Source organism: Myxocyprinus asiaticus, chromosome 21, assembly GCF_019703515.2.
Source record: "Myxocyprinus asiaticus isolate MX2 ecotype Aquarium Trade chromosome 21, UBuf_Myxa_2, whole genome shotgun sequence".
Classification (NCBI taxonomy): domain Eukaryota; kingdom Metazoa; phylum Chordata; class Actinopteri; order Cypriniformes; family Catostomidae; genus Myxocyprinus; species Myxocyprinus asiaticus.
Window position 1 is genome coordinate 32,854,370 of NC_059364.1, and position 20,035 is coordinate 32,874,404.

Consider the following 20,035-nt stretch of genomic DNA (forward strand, 5'->3'; position numbering starts at 1 on the left):
CACTTGCACAATCTCTTTGAGAGTCCTTTTTTCCAGTAAAAATCTCTCTTAAAATACTTTAATACATGAAAAGCAAAATTGTATAAGATAATAAGCTTTCGGAGAACATATCTTTGAGTTTATTTTTCTTATCCCTTTGGGATTTTTTAAAAATCTCACTAGAGTTATGCTTTAAACAAGGTTTAAGGCATTTAACAAAAGGCATTTGCCAGTGTGTTAAGAAGAAACTTATTTCAAAATATAGATTATTCTCAGAAAATAAGTCTTAATATCTTTTATTTAGTTAGTTATTTTATATATATATATATATATATATATATGTGTGTTTTGTTTTTTTTGTTTTTTTTTTTGCCTTTTAAGTAAATGTAATTTTTGGGACGTTTACCTATCCTTAAAAAAAAACAGGACAAATATATTTGATTTTTCTCCAATGTAACATTTTCCCAATGTCATTTCTGTGTATCTCTGCTCCGAGAAGGTTCCAGTTAGCGAGGAGTGAAATGTGGCGGAAATGCCATAGTTCAAACACATTAGTGAGACAACACCCGTGTATTTATAGAGCAGGTACGATCAAGAGTTTACAATTTGGTGCCACACTTTTTCAAGGGAAGAAGAAAACACAGATAAGTGTACTCAGATCTTGTCAGATCTTTAGGAGCCTAAACTAGCTTTGGTCAGTTCCTGCTGTGAACTTTCTCCGCCCGTTTCCTCTCTGTTAAAGCACTACTCTACTGAGAGATGTTTCCTCCAATGCCATACATAAAAATAAAAAAAAAATAAAGAAAACACACCTCTCGAAAACTCAGCTTATATAATGCTGTGTTACTGTTCCTGAATCTAAAAAAATAAACCAATGCAGCCCTAGGGAACCATTGGTCACCCTTGATCGGACAGTCGCCATACATTTTCAATGCACTGCATACTGTAAACATTTTCCTTAAGATCCTATTGTCCGGGAATGCCGATGCAATAAATCACGTAGCATAAGAGGAGTTTTTTCTTTTGATAACAGTATTATATAATACCCTCTACAAACAGTATTCAAAACCACAACTTTCTTGTATTGTTGGATGAACAACAGTAATTTCCTTCCATAAACAGGCAGAGACCGAGTCTCACAGCAGGATAGCACTCTCACTTAAGAGTTACACAGGGTGGAGAGCTGGACACAACAATACAACCCTTCAGCTCTCAGCATGCACACTGCCACCAGGCCCAGATGCTCAGGTTAAAGGTCACACTAAACCAATGATTCTTTTCAAGTCTCTTTTCTCACAGATCTGCTGCATACTTTGCACTTGTCTGTAACTGACAGTATCCAAGCATGATGCGGTGTATGGCACACAGGATACAGCAGGATTTATGATTGTCTGTGCCCACGAGTCTCACGAATGCCATCAGAGTTTAGAGTGAGCCTTTGTTATCACCTGCAGAGGTTCTGAACTCATGTATCTTGACCCAAAATTGATTCACAGATCTGTTCTGAACTTCTGAAATGGTCGCAGACAGCAGGGGAAGGAAATTCTAAATGCAAATGATAAAATGCAACTAATCATATAACCATGTAAATATGGATAGCAAAATAAATGGGCTGATCAGGCTTAACAACTTTTAATACGCTTCCCATTTATTTTGTTGTTGACATCAAAGTCTGTGTGTCCAATCGCACTCTACGTTATTCAGTTGTCACTAGGAAGAAGTTTGCCAAATGAGGCCGATGCCAACATGGAGCATTACATGACCTTTACGAATTTAAACCATGAACAAAACTATGTAAAGTGCAAAATTATACGACCCAGGCTTATAAAGTTATATCTCTTCAATCGAAGAGACATTTAGAAAACCAAACTGTCAATTTTCCTATTCAGCCAAAGTCATGTTAATAATTTTGCATCATAATATCAATATATTTCAATGTTTGATTTTAAGGACATTTTTGCTTATTTTTGTACAATAAACAATTTTGGCACTGTATTTGGTCACCACTTGATGTCCAAAGTCAAATCTGAGCCATGAAGCGAAATCAACTGGGAACTACTGATCTGTGATATGACTCACCACTCCTGATTTGTTCTTGTTATAGACAAATACGTTTCATATCTGATATGACGTAAATATAAAAATGTTAACTGTTAACATAAGGATGTTTGTATATTTGTGTTCTTGTTTATCCACTTTAAAATAACTCTCTGGTCTATATTTTTGATGTGATGTGATTCAAATTCAATTCAGATAATACAGTTTTTGAAGATGATTCATTATTCATCGTTCTTGTACAGCAACACACTTGCCAACTTTTGGTAATACACAGTGACTTCATCACCCACTCAGTTTTGTAAATGCTTGAGTGCATATGTCTTGCTTTTTTTGAGCTGTGAAATATCAAAGTGATGCTGAAAGATTTATTTTTAAGTGTAGGAAAGGAACAGTGTGCATCATCAGTTTTGAGATGACAATGCCTTCCCCAAAAAATTCTGAACATAAAAAACACATTTATAATGAAGATAGTTGGCTTTGTATAGTTCATCAAGCAATGACTGTGAATATCACACATAAACAAACACAGTAAGCCTGTGGTTTCCTGGGCTGATTACTGCCCAGACAGTGAATCATTGGGGCACAGATGGGAATCATTTAGTGGGGAGTCAACTACAGATTGATCTGAAATACCAAAATCAAAATATGTTCAGGGATCCTTTAAATTAGAGTGAAAAGGAAGTTGAAGCTTAACTAAATGTAACTATTCAATACTGCTGATAGGATGTAGGGCTGGGCAGTATGGCCAAAAATATTAGCACAATATTCTTTTCCATATTGTTCGATATCGATATTTATCATGATATACATTCACATTTGCAAATTTTTTTGGATTTCCAAGTTGGCAGAAAAAAATAAGGAAAAAAATCCTAAACAGTCAGAATAGTCAATACAAAACTGCATTGGGAGCCCCGAAACAGCCAAAGCAGTGGTGTCTGAGGGATCTTCTACCAAAATATTAAAAAATATTTTATTGAGTTTATCAACCGAGTGCAGCTGGATAATAATGTTAAAAGATTATCTGTTCGTTTTGAAGCATAATGACAGCATTTCATTTTTACATTCAAATCATTTTTATATTTAGTTATATTCAGATAGCAAGTATGGGGACATAGAACCCTTGTGACTGAGGAATGATATTGTATAGGGGTTCAGGGGTATCCCCTGAGAGAAAATTTAGAAAATGTCAAATCTGATGGACCATTTTGATATTTTCATTAAAGTGAGAAAGACTGGGCTACAAACTAGTAATTTTATTGTCATCCATGCCAGAGATGATGACATCTGATTAATTTCACAAAATTAGAACAAAAATCTTTATTATTAAAGACTCATAACATGCCGATTAATAAAGCTACATTTAGAAGGAAAATACATTATGGTCTAAAGGCGCTCTGGAACCACGTTAAATTATGCGGCACCTCATGTCTACTCGCATGCGGGGAAAAGAGGCAACGTGTACAGAGCAGGACAGGGCATAAATAAAGCGTGTTCGGTGCTAGAGAAAAATATTCAAGAATACAGCGCAGAAAGATCAGATCTGGTGTACACAGCACTGTTGTTTTTCATGCTGCTCACTAGAGATGATGAGGGTGCTACCGTCGTCTGGATGGAAGTGGTGACTGGCGTAGCCTAACCGTTAGCAAGGCAGCTAACGTTAGCAACTTCATACAGTCTGAGAAAGCCGACCTGCTTGCGAATTTAGCGACACGCACCTGATCGTCTAGATGTAGAACACAGGCTAAATACAGAAAATTACTCAAAAACTTATTGATATTGTGGATTATTTTTATCTCAATAAATATCGAGATCGGTTTTTTATCACCCAGCCAGATGCGATTAGGTTTGTAGAGCAAGTCTTAAAGGTATAGTACACACAAAAATGAAATTTCTATCATCATCAGCCGTTCTAAATTTGTATGTCATTCCAAACCCTTGTTATTTTTTCCATGAAACACAAAAGTACACATTTTTTTAAATAATCTTTACACAGGAACAACTCCACAATATTTATTTCAACATTCATTGTGACCAGGGCTGTCAAGCTCTGAAAAGCACCTTAAAAACACAAAAGTACCTTAAAATTATTTTAAAAAGCGGTCCATGCAACTTGTGCCCTATATTCCAAATCTTATATCTTACCATAGGTTTGTGTAAACAACAGTCTAAAATGTATGTAATTTTTTACTGATAACCTTGTCCTTTCCCAAAGCTTGCGTTTAGCCCATGTTCACGTCCAGAATTAAAAAATGGTGCGTCGCATTTGGTTACCAAACACACACACACACACACACACACACACACACACACACAAATACTGCTTTGGTGTCAATGACGCCGATGCATCTTTTTTAATCTGGATGCAGACGTAGGCTAGAAGCAAGCTTTGGAGGAGAGCAAGATTATTAGTGAATAATGACTAAGATTTAAGTTTGTTCCTCACACAAACCTATTAGATGGCTTCAGAAGACTCGGAAAACAGCATATAAGCCAAATGGACTACTTTTATGTTGTTTTTGTTGTTTTATTTGTCCTTTTTATTACATTACAGCCTCTGGTCACTATTAACTGTCGATATGTAATGAGTCTTTAAAAATGTCTATTTATGTGTAACACGGAAAGAATAACAGCATACAGGTTTTCAACGACAAGAGGATCAGTAAATAATGGCAGAATTTGAAGTTGAAATTGGTACAACAGGTTTTGCACTTGTGGGTTGAGGCCAAAGATTTTTCACAGATATGAAAGGCATACAAATGAAAATGAATCAAATATAAATGGGAATCAGGCTTTAAGGGATGTCATATGTGAGATACACATCAAAAACTCACCCATAAAAGATCCGGTACTGCAGATGAGACTGAAGAAGCAGCTCTCTGGAGGAAGTGTGCCACATTTACTGCAGATCGGAATATCATAGCAGAGGTTAGATGCCCAGGGTTCTCACCACATCAATACGCATACATACACATCTCAAAGCAAAAGGTCCTGAGGGATAACCTCCCATTGGCAGCTGACTAAAATAGGCTGTTTGGCTCTTGGGAGTACATTGGCAGCTGTGTGTTATTGGGAGAAAGGGGGTCGAAGCTGGAAGAGGGCTCTAGGACCCTTAACATTTATCACACAGCTGTCACACTGTATGGGAAATGACAAAAAAGATAAGGATGTGATGAAAGACTAAGCAAGTGTCGAACCATGAAAGGAAATCTTCCTCGTAAACACACAGGTAATGATTACTGAAGACTATTCAGCCTTACATAACTTGTCTCTGTGGCAAGAAGCCTTTAAAAGGAGATACTATACATAGGGTAAACATATATAAATTTACAGGCAATCCACCTAAAAGTGCACACTAGCATAAATGACACTAGTAAAACTGTAAACACTGGAAAAATAATTAAGTCAGCATTTCTGTCTTGTTTTACAGTAAAAAATATGTAAACATCCTTGAAACAAGACACATTTACTGCAGAGGCAAAATTGTGCAAGATAAGACTTTCAGAAAATAGATCTTGAATTTCACAACATTTTGCTTCAAGTAGATTTATTTTGGGGAATTTAAAGATGGGAAGATATGTTTACTGAAAAAGACAAAAAAATGCTTAAAAAGTTTTGTTTTTTTGCACTCAAGTCCAAATATTCTCTCGAAAACTTACATTCTAAAAATTCTCTGAACACAAGTGACCTACCCTACACCATGCCAAATGCACATTTACTGGATTACACATAGTATGCTTTATATAAATACAGCATTCAAGTCTTTAAGATAAGCTTGAATTGTTTGTGCAGTGTGTGTGTACTTGGAGACAATAGAAGTTAAAATAAGTTAAATAAAGATTTTTAAAATTCTAATTATGCAAAATGCTTTCTGTTAGGGTTGTTTAGGATGTGGGTTAGGGTTAGTTTATAATAATTATAGTTAGCTTTATATAAAAACAACATTAGTCTATTGTATGTCCCCATTTAGATAGCCGAGTAAACGTATGTGTGTGTGTGTGACCTTTCACCCAATTCAGTGCACCTCTGGGCTAGGAACTACACAATATGGTGAGCAGCAGTCAAAACAAGCTGCCACACACACACACACACACACACACACACAAACACTGATGGCAGCATGAATGCAGATTGAGGACACACCCAAAGGCACACGTAAATAAGTCCCAACATATAACTCAAATTCTCATATTCCATCAACCCCACAGCACTGAAGGTACAGGAGACAGATGATCTATTGAGCGACTCTGGGCCAAAGATCCCAAAAGTTATTCCAGAATCCACAACATATGCATTGTTGGATTTCTCTTTGATTATAAAAATGCCTAGCAGGGTCAGAGGTTTTGTCTCTACAAAAAATGTATCTGGTAGATAAGTCCATTACTGAGAGGAGAGCAGCTGAGTTCTTCTCCTAGCAGGAAAAATCTCTCAAAATTAAACTGTTTTGCAAAGGTGCAGGGTAGGTCACATCAAACAATCTCCCTGGATTCCTGTTTCTCCCTGATCCTCTCTTTCTGTCTACTGATGGAGGAAGATAGAAAAGACACACAGGAGAAAAACAAGAGATGCATGCAGAAGAAAATGAAGAATGTGCTGACGGACCACTGCCTCAGGTGAGGAGGCAAGATGAGAAGGGTAACTAATAGGGCGGCATGATTTGGTCAATAAGTCATTTTGTGATCATTTGAACTGTACAAACAAAAATCATATTTAAACTATAGTTTTAATATTCCACAGGATGTGAAAAACTACAAACTAGCAATAAGCAATATGTTTTGTCACCAAATTGAGATTTGCCCACACTTGGAATATAGTTAGGCTACTCTTTAAAGGTGTTGAAATTTAAATCCTCTTAAAGGGATAGTTCACCCAAAAATGAAAATTCTTTCATCATTTACTCACCCTCATGTTGTTCCAAATACATATGACTTTCGTTCTTATGCAGAAAACAAAAGGAGAATCTTTAAAGAATATCTCAGTTGATAGTTATAGTGCCTCACCTAAAGCTAGGGATGGTCCGATACCAATCAGGTCTGATACCACACTCGTACTCGTATTCGTAAAAATGCTCTGATACCAAAAATCGATACCATCTGACGTACGAATGTCACTACGCAAACAATCAGCGCAAAAATTCTAATAAAGTTACGTCCTAGTGAAATTATTTAACTGCAAAAGCTGCAATTTAATGAGATAAATATATAGTTTACTTTGCATGTGCAGCGCGCTTCAAATATGAGCAGAGCAGTAGTGAATGTGTGGAGATAGTGTTCTGCCGATACCGGCAGCTCCGCACGTAACTTTTGAGCTCCTCCTTGGCTCATACAGGAGAAAACACCATCATGAGCATTGAGCGCTCTGTTTGTTGCAGATGACAGCGAACAGAGCGCAAATACTTTGTAAAGCGAGGCACATACAGAGTACATACTTAATTAAATAGCAGGCTCTTGCAGTTTAATAATCACTTTGAGTCACATAGCATTATATTTAAGCAATATCTCACATGTGATGCTCTGTTATGCAGCACTTATTTGACAAAATATCACTTCAATGCTGTATTTTGAATTGTGCTGTGAGGTTCTGTATAAAAGCACTTCATTTGATAAAAATAATACAATATCATGTTGAAAATTAATTGTTATATTTTCATTTGGTAAAAGTTTTAATTAATTCATTTATTTAAATACCATTTTGATGATACAATTGAAATAATCTGTTGATATAGAGTTCAGAAAAAAAAATAAAACAAAACAGGTATCGCACTCGGTATCGGCAAGTATCAGTACTCATTTAAAAAAAAAAAAAAGAAATGGTATCGGGACATCCCTACTTAAAGCTTAAAAAAAGAATGCAAGAGTAGTCCATGTGACTTGGGCATATTATTCCAAGTCTTCTAAAGGGATACGAAAGGTTTTGACTAAAAACAACATGAAATTTAAGTCATTTTACAGAGAAAATATTGACTTCCGTTTCACGTTCATGAGCGCTTGTGGCTTGCATTTTAATGCGAGAACTTGCATTGTTTGGTACTAAAGTCAACCTATCACATGCCTTCAGAACACTTGGAATATGACACGAGCTGCAAAGCTTTTTTAAGCTTTAAAGTGAGTAACTATCAACTGCCATTGTACTGAAAAGACGGATCAGGATATTTATGTAAAATTCTCCTTTTTTGTTCCACGCAAGGAAGAAACATAGGCTTGGAAAAACATGAGGGCAAGTAAATTATGACAAAACTTATTTTGAGTGAACAATTCCTTTTAAAAATTTTTTAAAAAAAACAACAAAACTCAGACCTCTATGTGAGAAAGGACTTCTTTCCATTCACATTATACATGGACTTGAAAGTGGATCCCATCCTCTTTTTTGTCCACTTTAGTTGTGATGTTTACGGTTTACTCGCACTGTTATTTTTTTGGAACCCACTACACTTAAAAATTCTATTGCTGTAATATAATACTGACTTGTGAGACGTATTGCACATAAAATATTAAATACAAAGGTGATCAGTGGCTCCTGCTGACAGTTCATACTGACCTTATGAGGGGAACATTGTCCAGAGTACAGCATAGCGTTGGTCCCCTCTGCAAGGACAGATCCATCTCACATGACTGGTTATACATCCTGAAAGTAAACAAATACACAAAGCCCCACATATAAATAGAAACAAAAAAAAATGCATTATGGTGTTGTAACAGAGCCCAATTGACTCCAGACAGGTCTAAATGCATTCAATAGAAAAGCCACATCTGGCTGGTAATTTGAAGAGCAGTCAGTTTATACACTGCCACATTCCTACTGAACACAGGATGACATGACCAAAGTTTCAATTCATTTTTACAAAATAAATATATTTTGACAGTTGTCATAATTTTCAATTCATACTATGCCACGCAGATCTTTATGACAAACATATTTTAGCTAAACTTCATTACTAAAGCAAATACAACCTGCACTACAGGGCTAATACTCCTCCCCAACAGATAAAAAAAAAAAAAAACCCTGAAAGACCACAGTGCAAAATTCTCCAGGAAAGCAAGCCCAACTCTTGCCCTTGGTAAAAGGTAGGCCACATTTCATTAAACAGACTGAAGTTGGCCTTGTCCGTTTAACCTGTTTACTGAACAGAACTTTTATTTCTTTGGTCTACATGCACCCAGACAGAAAGAGTATATTTTTCACTGATATTGTGAGACAGTGGGTTTTATCAAAGTTTTTTAGCAAGTCAGTCCACTGTCAGCCATCTTTGGAACGCTCTCTGAAGGCTATTTCCAGTCATGCCAGTGCAGCTCCTATCTATTTGAATGGGGAAAGAAAGAAATCTCAAAAACGGTTGGACAAGATTACGATCAAAGAACATATTTCAAATTAGCAGTAAAATCTGACAATACTGGAATCATAAATTGTGATTCTTTACCTCAGATTCTGCTTTAAAAAAAACAAAACAAAAAAAAATTTTCCCGGCTAATGCACATGCGTGTTCTCGAGTTGATTGACAGAAGATGAGGCGGGACTTCTTTTCTACATCCGTTAACTGTTGAGCGTTACAATTTCTCCCATTCATTTTAATAGAAGTGGCCCTGCTAAATAGTCTCTGGTTTTATTCACCAGCAGGGCTATTATAGTTTTTAATTTAGTTTTTATTTCCATTTTATTTTCAATTTGTCCTTTCAGTTTAGTTTAGTTTTCTTTAGTGTTTACTTGATGGCTGTGTTTTCTAGTTTGTTTAGCTTTAGTTCTTATGTATATTTCGCTTTTATTTTCGTTTTAGTATTATAGGGCTGCCAAAGTTAATGCACTACTGATATTATTTAAATATGTTTAACAGCGTAAAATTTCACAGGGCTGTCTAGTTTTATCAGTATCTAATGTCATTTTCATGTTTAAGGCAGGTTGTAAAGGTTTCAAATATTATAATATACTGTGCATCAAAAATATATTTTTGGTCATTTTTATTTTATATTATCTAGTTTTGGAGCCATACAAATTTTTCCCAATGATGTTGTATCCAATTAATAAAACTGTTTACTAGTCATTTTAGTGAGGAGTCATTTTAACCCCCTGCAACTGCCACTGCTCATGGATCCACAAACAGCTGCCATTATTACTGCTTTAAATTATTTAGATACCACCTCCAAAAGCAAATGTTTGACTAGAAGCTCTCATGGTACGAAGCAAAAATTAACTTGCCATTAACCATAAAATAAATAAACCGTGAGTCCTCTCTTCACAGGCTGACGCATCCTTGAGCCAAATAAAGTTACTGAGAAAGGATTCCGACACTCATTCAACATCTCACATCAAATACATTACTCATTGTTGGAAGCCAGGGGCGCTAACTCTGAAGTGCATTTTAAAAAAGGTGTTAGTTCTTAGGTTCTATCAGTAAATGATTAATAGCTTAACTGCACATGTACAAAAATTATTTTACCATTTTAGTTATAACCAAATTAATAAACTTATAAAATAAAAAAAGAATAAACACTTACTCTTATGGTCATGCAAGAAGTACAGAAATAAATTAATCTGAATATTAGCAGACTGCAAAGAATGAGACAGATCACTGGTATACTTATGAATGCCAGAAATCATAATGCTGAATATGGCGGCTCTACAAATGGACGAATATGGATGCATATGGCAGCTCTATAAAGTCCCGCCTTGGAGTAAAAAAAGAGCCAATCAGCATTATTTATGATACAAATGTTGTCAGATTTTATTGCTGATTTGAAATACGTTATTTGCTCATAGACATGACCAACTCTTTTGAAGATTTCGGTCTTTCCCCATTCAAGAAGATAGGAGCTGTACTTGTATCCATAGAAAATAGTGTCCCGGGGGCATTACAAACATGGCTACAGAGTGACCTGACTTGCCATGAAGGGACTTTTATATTAGATCTCATAATATTAAATAATAATTTAAAAAAAAAAAAAGGATGAATTTATTATTAAAAAAGCATTATACTTATATTTTACATGTATTATATATTAATGATAAATAAAAATATGCATTTTACTTTTTACAAAATTAATATGTAATTTATATTAATATACTTAAATTAAATATAAAATTATTAATAATTCATTTAAATTTCATCAATAAAAATAATTACAAATAATTAATTTTTTAACACCTTACTATATCTAGTTTAAAAAATATATACATTCTTACCAATTGTCCACAGGACAGACATGCTGGTTGTACAAGGCCATAGCATACCTGAATGGACAAAAATGATTGTAGATCATCACATAATGTCATCAATGCAAACATGAAGAAAAATTTCAGGAAAATGTACACTTGCATTTCATTGCAACTGCTATTTTGATATGAGACATTTGTCTCCCTTAAAATATACAAATTCTTCAACATTTATTGTTGCATCTGTAGATGATAAACACAATATAAACACATATCTAAACATAACAGACAAGAACAAGCCAAAATTAACACTATGACCTAAAAACTCTGAATGCAGCCATTATTCTGTCAAAAAAAAAAAGGACTGTTTCAAATTACAGAAGTCAAAGCTGACCACACGAACACTGTAAACCACTAACATCTGACATCACTTCAAATATGCAATGAGAGCTCAAAAAAAATGATGCGTTGTTATGGATGACACTACTGTGGGATGAGGCCAATGAACAGACAGAAAGTACTTTCTAAAATATGCGGTGGAAACCTCTAACACAGCAGTGTCTTCTCTGATAAAATGAATATCAGTTTGATGTGACTTTCTGTTTGCAACATAAAACCAAATAACCGGACAGCTCTGGAATGGTAGTCAATATGACCGGTACATCTTCAGACACATGCTGGCATTATGTGTCACTCTTTACTCAAGCTGATGCAACAAGAGCAACAACCTCCTGATTCAGTTACACTGACCCTCAAAGGATGTCAATGAACACAGGGGCATCAGATAACAGTCAAAGCAAATGTTTGCTTCCTATTTTCGGACTTATTTGGAATCTGAAGGAAAAGCACTTTCAAGCAAGCAAACATTTTTTATAACTGACCAATTAGATAAGGAAAGAGTATTGCCCTGCTGAAATGACCAGATTACACCAGCTGTTTTAGGCTAGTTTATGGTGGTTCAATGAAAGTGATTGGTGACCAAGGCTACCATACAGCCTAACATCACCTTTTGTGTTCCACAGAAGAAACAAAAGTAATATGGGTTTGGAACAACATGAGGGTGAGTTGTTAAAATGCCTACCAGCATCGAAAACACAAAATATACTGGTAAGCTATGCTGGTCTTTTCAGAAGGGTAAGCAGCACTAAACGGACGTTAAATACACCCACTGCACTTACAGTTGGATACCATGTCAGTCGTCTTTCACTCATGCTGTTGTAACGGTTGGCATACATAAACACACAAACATATTTGCATTTGTCCAGTGTAACTGCATCTGACAGCATGCAGGGTCATCAATGGGCTAAGCAGCAATTAGCTTTGTTTTCATCTCTTGTAAATGTGTGTGTGTGTGTCTACAGCGAGACAGCCCACCTGAGCTGTGCACTACACTTAGCATGACGCTGAGAGAAATTACATTTGGTAAACAAACATTCTACCATCTGCCCTGGTTGGTGTTGTGAATAATCACGCAGGATGTTACCAGGTCACTCAACATCACAGAGAAAGGGGACAACTTGTGACAAGAGGGTATAGTGACTTCCTGCTAAATGTTTAGGATATTTGTCATCACATTTAATATTTTTATTTTGAGCATGGCACAACACTGTATAAATAAAATTAAAAAGTTTTCTAAATCAGAGTTTGCCTTTTTTTTTTCCCCCAGTAAAAATATCTTTAAAATACATTTATAGCATGATACTTTTACTTGAGAACTCATTCATAACTTAATAAATTAAGAAAATAAATCTTGAATTAAATTTAAAATATTATTATATTATATTGATTTTTTTCCAGGTTCAATACAATCATTTGTGGCATAATGTTAATAACAAAAAGATTTTTTGACTCATCCCTCATTTAAAAACTAAAAAACTAAAGCACTTACAATGGAAATGTATGGGGACAATCTGTAAACGTTAAAATACACACCATTTCAAAGTATAGCCACAAGATGTAAACATTATATGCGTTAACATGATTTAAGTTTACCGGCATTGCATCGCCATGACAACAAATTTGTAATATTCGATACAACTTCACACACAAAGTTGAGAAATGATTTTATCACACTAAAATCATGTTAACAAATATAATGTTTACTAGGGCTGGGTATTGATACAGATTTCACAGATTCAATTCTGATTCACAAGCGCTCGTTTCAATTTGATTTCGATTCGATACATATTCATTTGGGTATATTTCTGTTATAATGTCTCTTTTGCTTACATATGAAGGAAATTCTCTCCCAGTTAATGCTGTTAATTATACAGGGGACATTACAAATATATTAATTTTACTCATTAAATTGTATTAGTTTTTCATGATTTTGGTCACATTTTGGCAAATTCAAGTATTCAATCAATAAATATGAAGCTATATTGCATATTATTTTTTGTAACTTGTTTATTGTATAATTGCATAAATTGTATCTATTTACAAGTATTTACATTGATTTGTTGAACAAGTGCTTAAACCAGTACTGTCTCTTTAAGAAAACTGCCATTTCTGTGAAGACCTTCTAAGAGAGAGACTTGGCTTTCTCTCATCTGTGCCATGCATGATTAGAATTAAAGGTCTATTTTTTTTATTGTATTATTTTGATCAACAACTGACTGTAGAGAACAGAAAGGGTGTTAAAAGAGACATTACTCAATGACAAATGGGTCGCGTGGACACATTAAACGGAACAACTTTTATTCTCAAAACACAGTGAAAGGATCTCACTGCTGAATTCTTCACCACTATACTACACAATTAATTCACTGGTGAGTGAAATGTAAACATTTACCAGCCTGTTGCAAAATATACAGTATACATTTTAGTCGTATAGCGCACAATTTGGTTGCAAATGCAAGTGATTTCCTCTCAGTGTAGTAGAGGGTTGCGCATAGAGTAAAAGATTGATCTTGTGATTTAAGAATCGATATCATGAATGTTCAAATGACGATTGCAATGCATCAGAAAATCGATATTTTTACCCACCCCTAAAGTTTACATCCTGTGGTTAAACTTTAAGAAATGTATTTTAATGTTTATAGACTGGCCACATTCACTTCTATTGTAAGTGTAACAGCAATTTTCACTTATGTTTAAAGCAAAATTTATTTTAATAAAATGAGGGACAAGTCGAAACAAAGTCATTTTAGCTAATCAGTCCACTCGGCGGCCTTCTTTGGAACGCTCTTGGGCAGCTATTTTTTTAATGTAAACAAGCGGCATACAACTGCAGCTCCCATCTACTTTAATGGGGAAAGACAGAAATCTCAAAAATGGTTGGTCAAGATTACGATCAAAGAACATTTCAAATCAACAGTAAAATCTCACAACACTGGGATCATAAATTGTGCTACTTCACCTCAGATTACGCAAAACATGCAATGTTTCCGGCTCGTATAGCTAATGTGCATGCACATTCTCGAGTTAATTAAAGGGCAATGTCTGTATCTAAAAGGTAATTGGCTTATTTTACCTGTAAGGCGGGACTTCCTTTTCTACATCCGTTGACCATTGGGTGTTCCAATTTCTACCATTCATTTTAATAGAAGTGGCCTGTCTCTGCTAAACAGTCTCTGGTGAAATGTTTTTTATTTTTATGGTAATCACCGTTGCCATGCCAACAAATGCAATCGATTGAGTTTAACTTGTATGGAACACAGAACATTTCTTTAAGAACAGTAAAAACAATTTGCCAATGGGGTAAGAAAAATAAACAAGTCTTATTATTTTATACAATTTTGCTTGTGAAGTTAGTTTTTTATTTTAAGATATATAGACATTGTTAATGGAAAACAAGATAAAGATACCGTTTTTTTTTTTTTCATTTTTTACTCAACGAACTGGTTTGTTCTTTCAAACACAGTTTTAAAAAAAAGGAGACCATTATAAATTGAAACTAAAATGACGACAAAACCCATCTTTTTAATAAACCCTCTGGAGACTAATTGCTTTTGTTGTTGTTTTTTAAACAAATCTCAGACAGATGGCAGTCTCCATTCCTCCTCCCTTCAACATCATTCACTCGGGTCACTCACACAAAGACCTTGTGCTGTGCCTCTACAGCAAGCCTGTGTATGTGTGAAAAATTAATGACCAGGAGCTTCAGCTCTGATCAAACCAGGGGCCAGACCTGTGATATGATTGAAACAGCCAACATCTCTATCCAGAGAGGCAGACTGCTTTATTTCTAGATCTAATTCACAGCCACTGAGGACATAGATGTAACACATATTTTTAGCTTTTGGCTAGCACACTCAAGCAATATAAATCTTTCAAAACATACATAATAAAGCCTTTGTTGTGTATAAAAAAAATTATGTGTTGTTTGTTTAAACAGTATGTTTAATCCCACAGAGATTACATAATTGTGGGATAACTGAGCCAAATTATCCAGATTCATAAACAACTGAGCCTGAACTTAAAGAAAGTAAGTCTAAATGGAAATATTGCCCTGGATAATTACACTTACCTAAATGGAAAATTTTTTACAATGTACCCTGAATAATTCAAAGCCACCAACCATTGTTCCACTGGGGTGCAACAGCTGGCTGTGCACTGTGAACTACTCAAAATTGCCTCCAATTAAGAATTTTACAAACAGATGACTACCATTATGAAACAATCCAGTGTGAAAACATACCAAACAACCATTTGCAGTTTCCGTTGTGCTTTGAACTTTTTTCTTTTTCTTTTTTTTTTTTCGGGTAAACTCAGTTTCTTTGTAGGTCCTAAATAGAGATTCCATTTTCAGCAATAAAAACACATCCTTTCTTGTATAGAATCTAAAAGAAAAAGTCGCTGGAACAGGACAAATTTAGTCCATGTTGTACTGGGAACTTCTCCCAGACCGTCACTACAGGAGTCATGGAAAGAATAAACTAAATATTCTCTCCCTACATCTCTCTCTGGCATAGTAAATGAGAAGTCGCTGATGCTGCTCTCCCTACTTTGGGTTTATGTAACCACCTCAGTCAGTTCACTCTCAAGTCTCTACAGCAGAGGAATTGGAACTGTTGAAACAGGGCACCTGCAGGCATTCCACAGGAAGAAAATATGGACAAGAAATGAAAGGCCAGCACAGCGCTGCACCTTAAAGCAAAAAAAAAAGGAATAAAATGTATTCTGTCTGCCCCTGGGTCTTCTAATACCATTGATCACATATTGGAGCCAAAGTCCCTCATCCTGATCTCCTAATCTACTAAACTGAACCATTCATCACCGTTCTTAGTGTTTACATGCTTGCTCGTGCATAGTGTTATGCAACTCTCCATTGCTGTGCCATGACAATGTTACTAATAAATGACCTTGAAATCCTCAGCATTTTTCAGGCAAGCTCAGATGAGACAGCTATGGGCAAGTTTGTGGCAGTTTTATATGAATAACCAGCTCCCCAAAGAGAAGGTTTATTAATATAGATATAAATGTGAAAGAATATGGCATTTCAGATCATCTGGCTCATATTTAATCCTCTTTCAGATAATACACATTCCATAAGAAGTTACATTGAAAAAATTAATGTTTGCAAAAGAGCTTTGAGATTTTGTGCATCAAAATAGATACAAAATAGCCTATTCTTGGTAGGGAGAGGGAAATCTTGGTCACAGCATTCCATAATAAGTATTTAAAAAAACTATGCTAAATGTATGCAGTCCATACCTAATAGTGATATCCCTGCTGAAAAGACCAGCTTAACCAGCATGCAATTCCCATGGTTTATACTGGTTAGTGCCGGTCTAGCAGGTGGACTTACAAACCCATGTTGTTCATCAGCAAAACCTAAAAGAACGTTTCAGTTTCAATACCAGTCAAGCTCAGTTTGACAGAATTTGTAGCATAATGTTGATTACCACAGAAAATATTTTCAGATTGTCCCTTGTTTAATTAGAAATCGCATTTACAGTAAGGCACTTACAGTGGAAGTGAATGGGGCTAGTCTATAAACATTAGAACACACTAATTTCAAAGGTTTAACCACAAGACAACCCCTTACAAAAAATCTGGAGTTCTAGCAAACTAGACGCATATTTCCCACTCAATATTTTCACATGCAAATGAGCTTGTGATTTGCCGCAGTTGTTTGCCAGAAGTTTGCAGCTCTTCACCGGTAGCGGTAAACCTGCAGCAAACTTCTGGCAACAATGGACAATTTGCCGCAAATTTGCAGCAAAACTCATTTGCATGTGAAAATAATCAGTGGCGAATTTGCTGCAAGTTTGTAGCAAATTTGCCATGAACTCTCAGTTTTGTAAGGTTTGATGTAACATGATTTTAAGATGTAAAATTCTCAGTAATACATTATTTTTGTCTGATAAAATTGCTTAGAAGGTTTACCATTGTGTGTCATCATTGCAACAAAGTTGTATTATTGGATATAACTTTACACAAATATGGTTAGTAAACGATCTTATCACACTAAAATCATGATAACATGTACAATGTGTATTTTAGTGTTTATGGACTGGTCCTATTTACTTACATTGTAAGTTCCTTACTCTAACCATGATTTTTGCTTTTTTTTTTTTAAATAAACGAGGTGCAAGTTGAAAATATTGTTTGTGGTAATCAATATTATGCCACGAATGCTGCAGAATTTAACCCGGAACATTGCTTTAACTGGTAAAACTGGTCGAAAAGTTCAGTGTTGGTTGTAATCCAATTACAAATTAATCAGTTACTGTAATCTAATTATATTTTAGTCAAAAAAAGTACTATAATGCATTACATTTAAAATGATTGTCATCAGATTACAGTTACTGACTTTCAATTAATGTAATTACTTTTAAGTACATTATAGGGTTATGCTTTTTATTATATATTACTAATTACATACATTAAATACATGAATCATGGCCCCATAAAGAGTCAATGTGAAGAAGTGTGAGGTGCGAAAGGTTTTTCAATCAAGTAATTGGTAAAGTAATCTGATTACAATTCAAGGGAAATAATTAGTCACTTGTAGTGGATTACTATTTTGCAGTAATTTACCCAAAATCTGTAGTATTTTTCTGGTAATGCTGGTTAACCAAGGAAGTCTTGCTGGTTAAGCTAGTCAAAAAGCCTTGTTGGAAGACGAGCATCCTATGTTGTGGACCGCCATTCAAAACGCAACATATCCAGGGATAACTGTATAAAAGTGCACTGACTGCAGCATATTGGCTATATCACACTGTGACGAGGAGGAGGGAGGGCCGGTCCGTGAGGACAGCCCTGAATCGGGCTAATCAGCTGTGAGGGGTATAAAGACGAGCCGGAGGTGCCAGTTCGAGAGAGACACACGCGGCCGCTGTGTGTGTGTTTCTGTGTTTTAAGTTAATTTCTATCATTAAAGTTTACGTTGACTGTTCTGCCGGTTCCCGCCTCCTCCTTGCCCATCCTTGCCCCATACAAAAAGGGGATTTCCCCGGCCTGAGTCAGGCATGGAAGAGTGTGACGAGGAGGAGGGCTGGGCCGGGCCATGAGGACACACGCCCAGCCCTGAATTGGGCTAATCAGCCAGGAGGGGGATAAAGACCAGCTGGAGGCACCAGTTCAAAAGAGACGGAGACACCTGCGGCCGCTGTGTGTGTGTATGTGTTTTATGTTGTTTTAAGTTCATTTCTTTCATTAAAATTTGTATTGATTGTTCTGCCGGTTCCCGTCTCCTCCTTGCCCATCCCTTACCTGTTACACACACCATTAACATAATTTGACATACAAAACTATAAGGCTGTCTTGACATGTTTAATACCAACTAGGCCCATAAAGTTGAAGTTCACCAAACTGACATATTATAGGTTTCATCTAAGTTCATATGGATGTCCATTTAATTGGATGTTGTGTGAATTGAGTTTAAAGTAAGGGTCTGAAGTAAGGTATGTCATCTTAAATCAAAGCATGCATGGCATTTCATTCATACCTATTTCAATCAGACACTTTCCATTTGACATGAAATAAATATTGACTTACACGACCCATATTCCAGTGATGGTGAGAGCTGGGAGGCTGACGGGTAAGATCATCCACAGAGACATCTCCGGCACACGATCTTCAGCACCCCTCAAAACATCCACTTCTTTCGCCTTCGCCAGCCTGTCTCTTTTTGCTCATCAATGTGCATTTATACTCTTTGCACGACCCCAAACTTAAGCATCATATCTGCGAGGAAAAGGGAATAGGTTTTAGACTGAGAAGAACACTGATGTCAATGTTTGGACTATTACTTAAAATGGAAAGAGAACCAATTTCATATCCATTCAGAAATGTATCTTTTTGGAAACAAGGCTGTTATGAAATATACGTGTATTTATCTCACCTTCCCCCTTGGACAGGGGACAACAGTAGACGCGCTTTCCACCTTTGTTAATCCCTCAACAGACGGTAGACTGTTCAGAGGCAGATCACATCAGACTTATCAAACCGCTACAGGTTTATCATTACTCCTCAAACATCCAGCTGACTGTTGAGTCTATGAGTCGTTTTCCTTTGCTCTCGAGCATTGAACACACGATTTCTAGTCTCGGTCGGCTCCGTTCAGATGATCAGCGATATCCCGTATCCCGCCGTGTGTGAACTGAATGCGATCTTAAAACAGTCCAGCTGTTCGCAAAGCTCCGCCTCCCTCCTCCATGCTTACAAGTGACACACATTTATACACACCTACATCGATTCCTCATAGTCTTTAATTGGTTTAGAAGCGTAATAGTATAGAACATTATAAGACTGCATTTTGCGAGAAGGGGTTGCTTGAAGAGGTCGTTTGACGTAATGTCATGACGTACTTGTTGAAAATTATCTGAATTAAAGATTGTGTAAGTGGTGTATGATTTGTTTATATAATGGAATGCAGAAAATGTTTCTTCTCACTGAAAGATATCACTGA

The 20,035-nt window shown here is 35.9% G+C and overlaps 1 protein-coding gene across 2 annotated transcripts in view; it reads right to left on the minus strand.

Annotated features, from left to right (window-relative positions):
- Nucleotides 1–19,735, minus strand: part of LOC127412484 (transmembrane protein 150A-like) — a 44,687-nt gene extending 24,952 nt beyond the window's left edge. The window contains exons 1-5 of one of the 2 annotated variants that reach the window (XM_051648884.1): nucleotides 19,469–19,735; nucleotides 19,123–19,311; nucleotides 11,209–11,256; nucleotides 8,572–8,658; nucleotides 4,869–4,936 (exon numbers count right to left, since the gene is read on the minus strand). In XM_051648884.1, coding sequence (XP_051504844.1) covers nucleotides 4,869–4,936; nucleotides 8,572–8,658; nucleotides 11,209–11,256; nucleotides 19,123–19,187 — 268 coding nt within the window. In that variant the 5' untranslated portion in view covers nucleotides 19,188–19,311; nucleotides 19,469–19,735. The remainder of the gene's footprint in view (nucleotides 1–4,868; nucleotides 4,937–8,571; nucleotides 8,659–11,208; nucleotides 11,257–19,122; nucleotides 19,312–19,468) is intronic. The other variant, XM_051648885.1, reaches the window with a different exon arrangement.
- Between the last annotated feature and the right edge of the window lie 300 nt (nucleotides 19,736–20,035).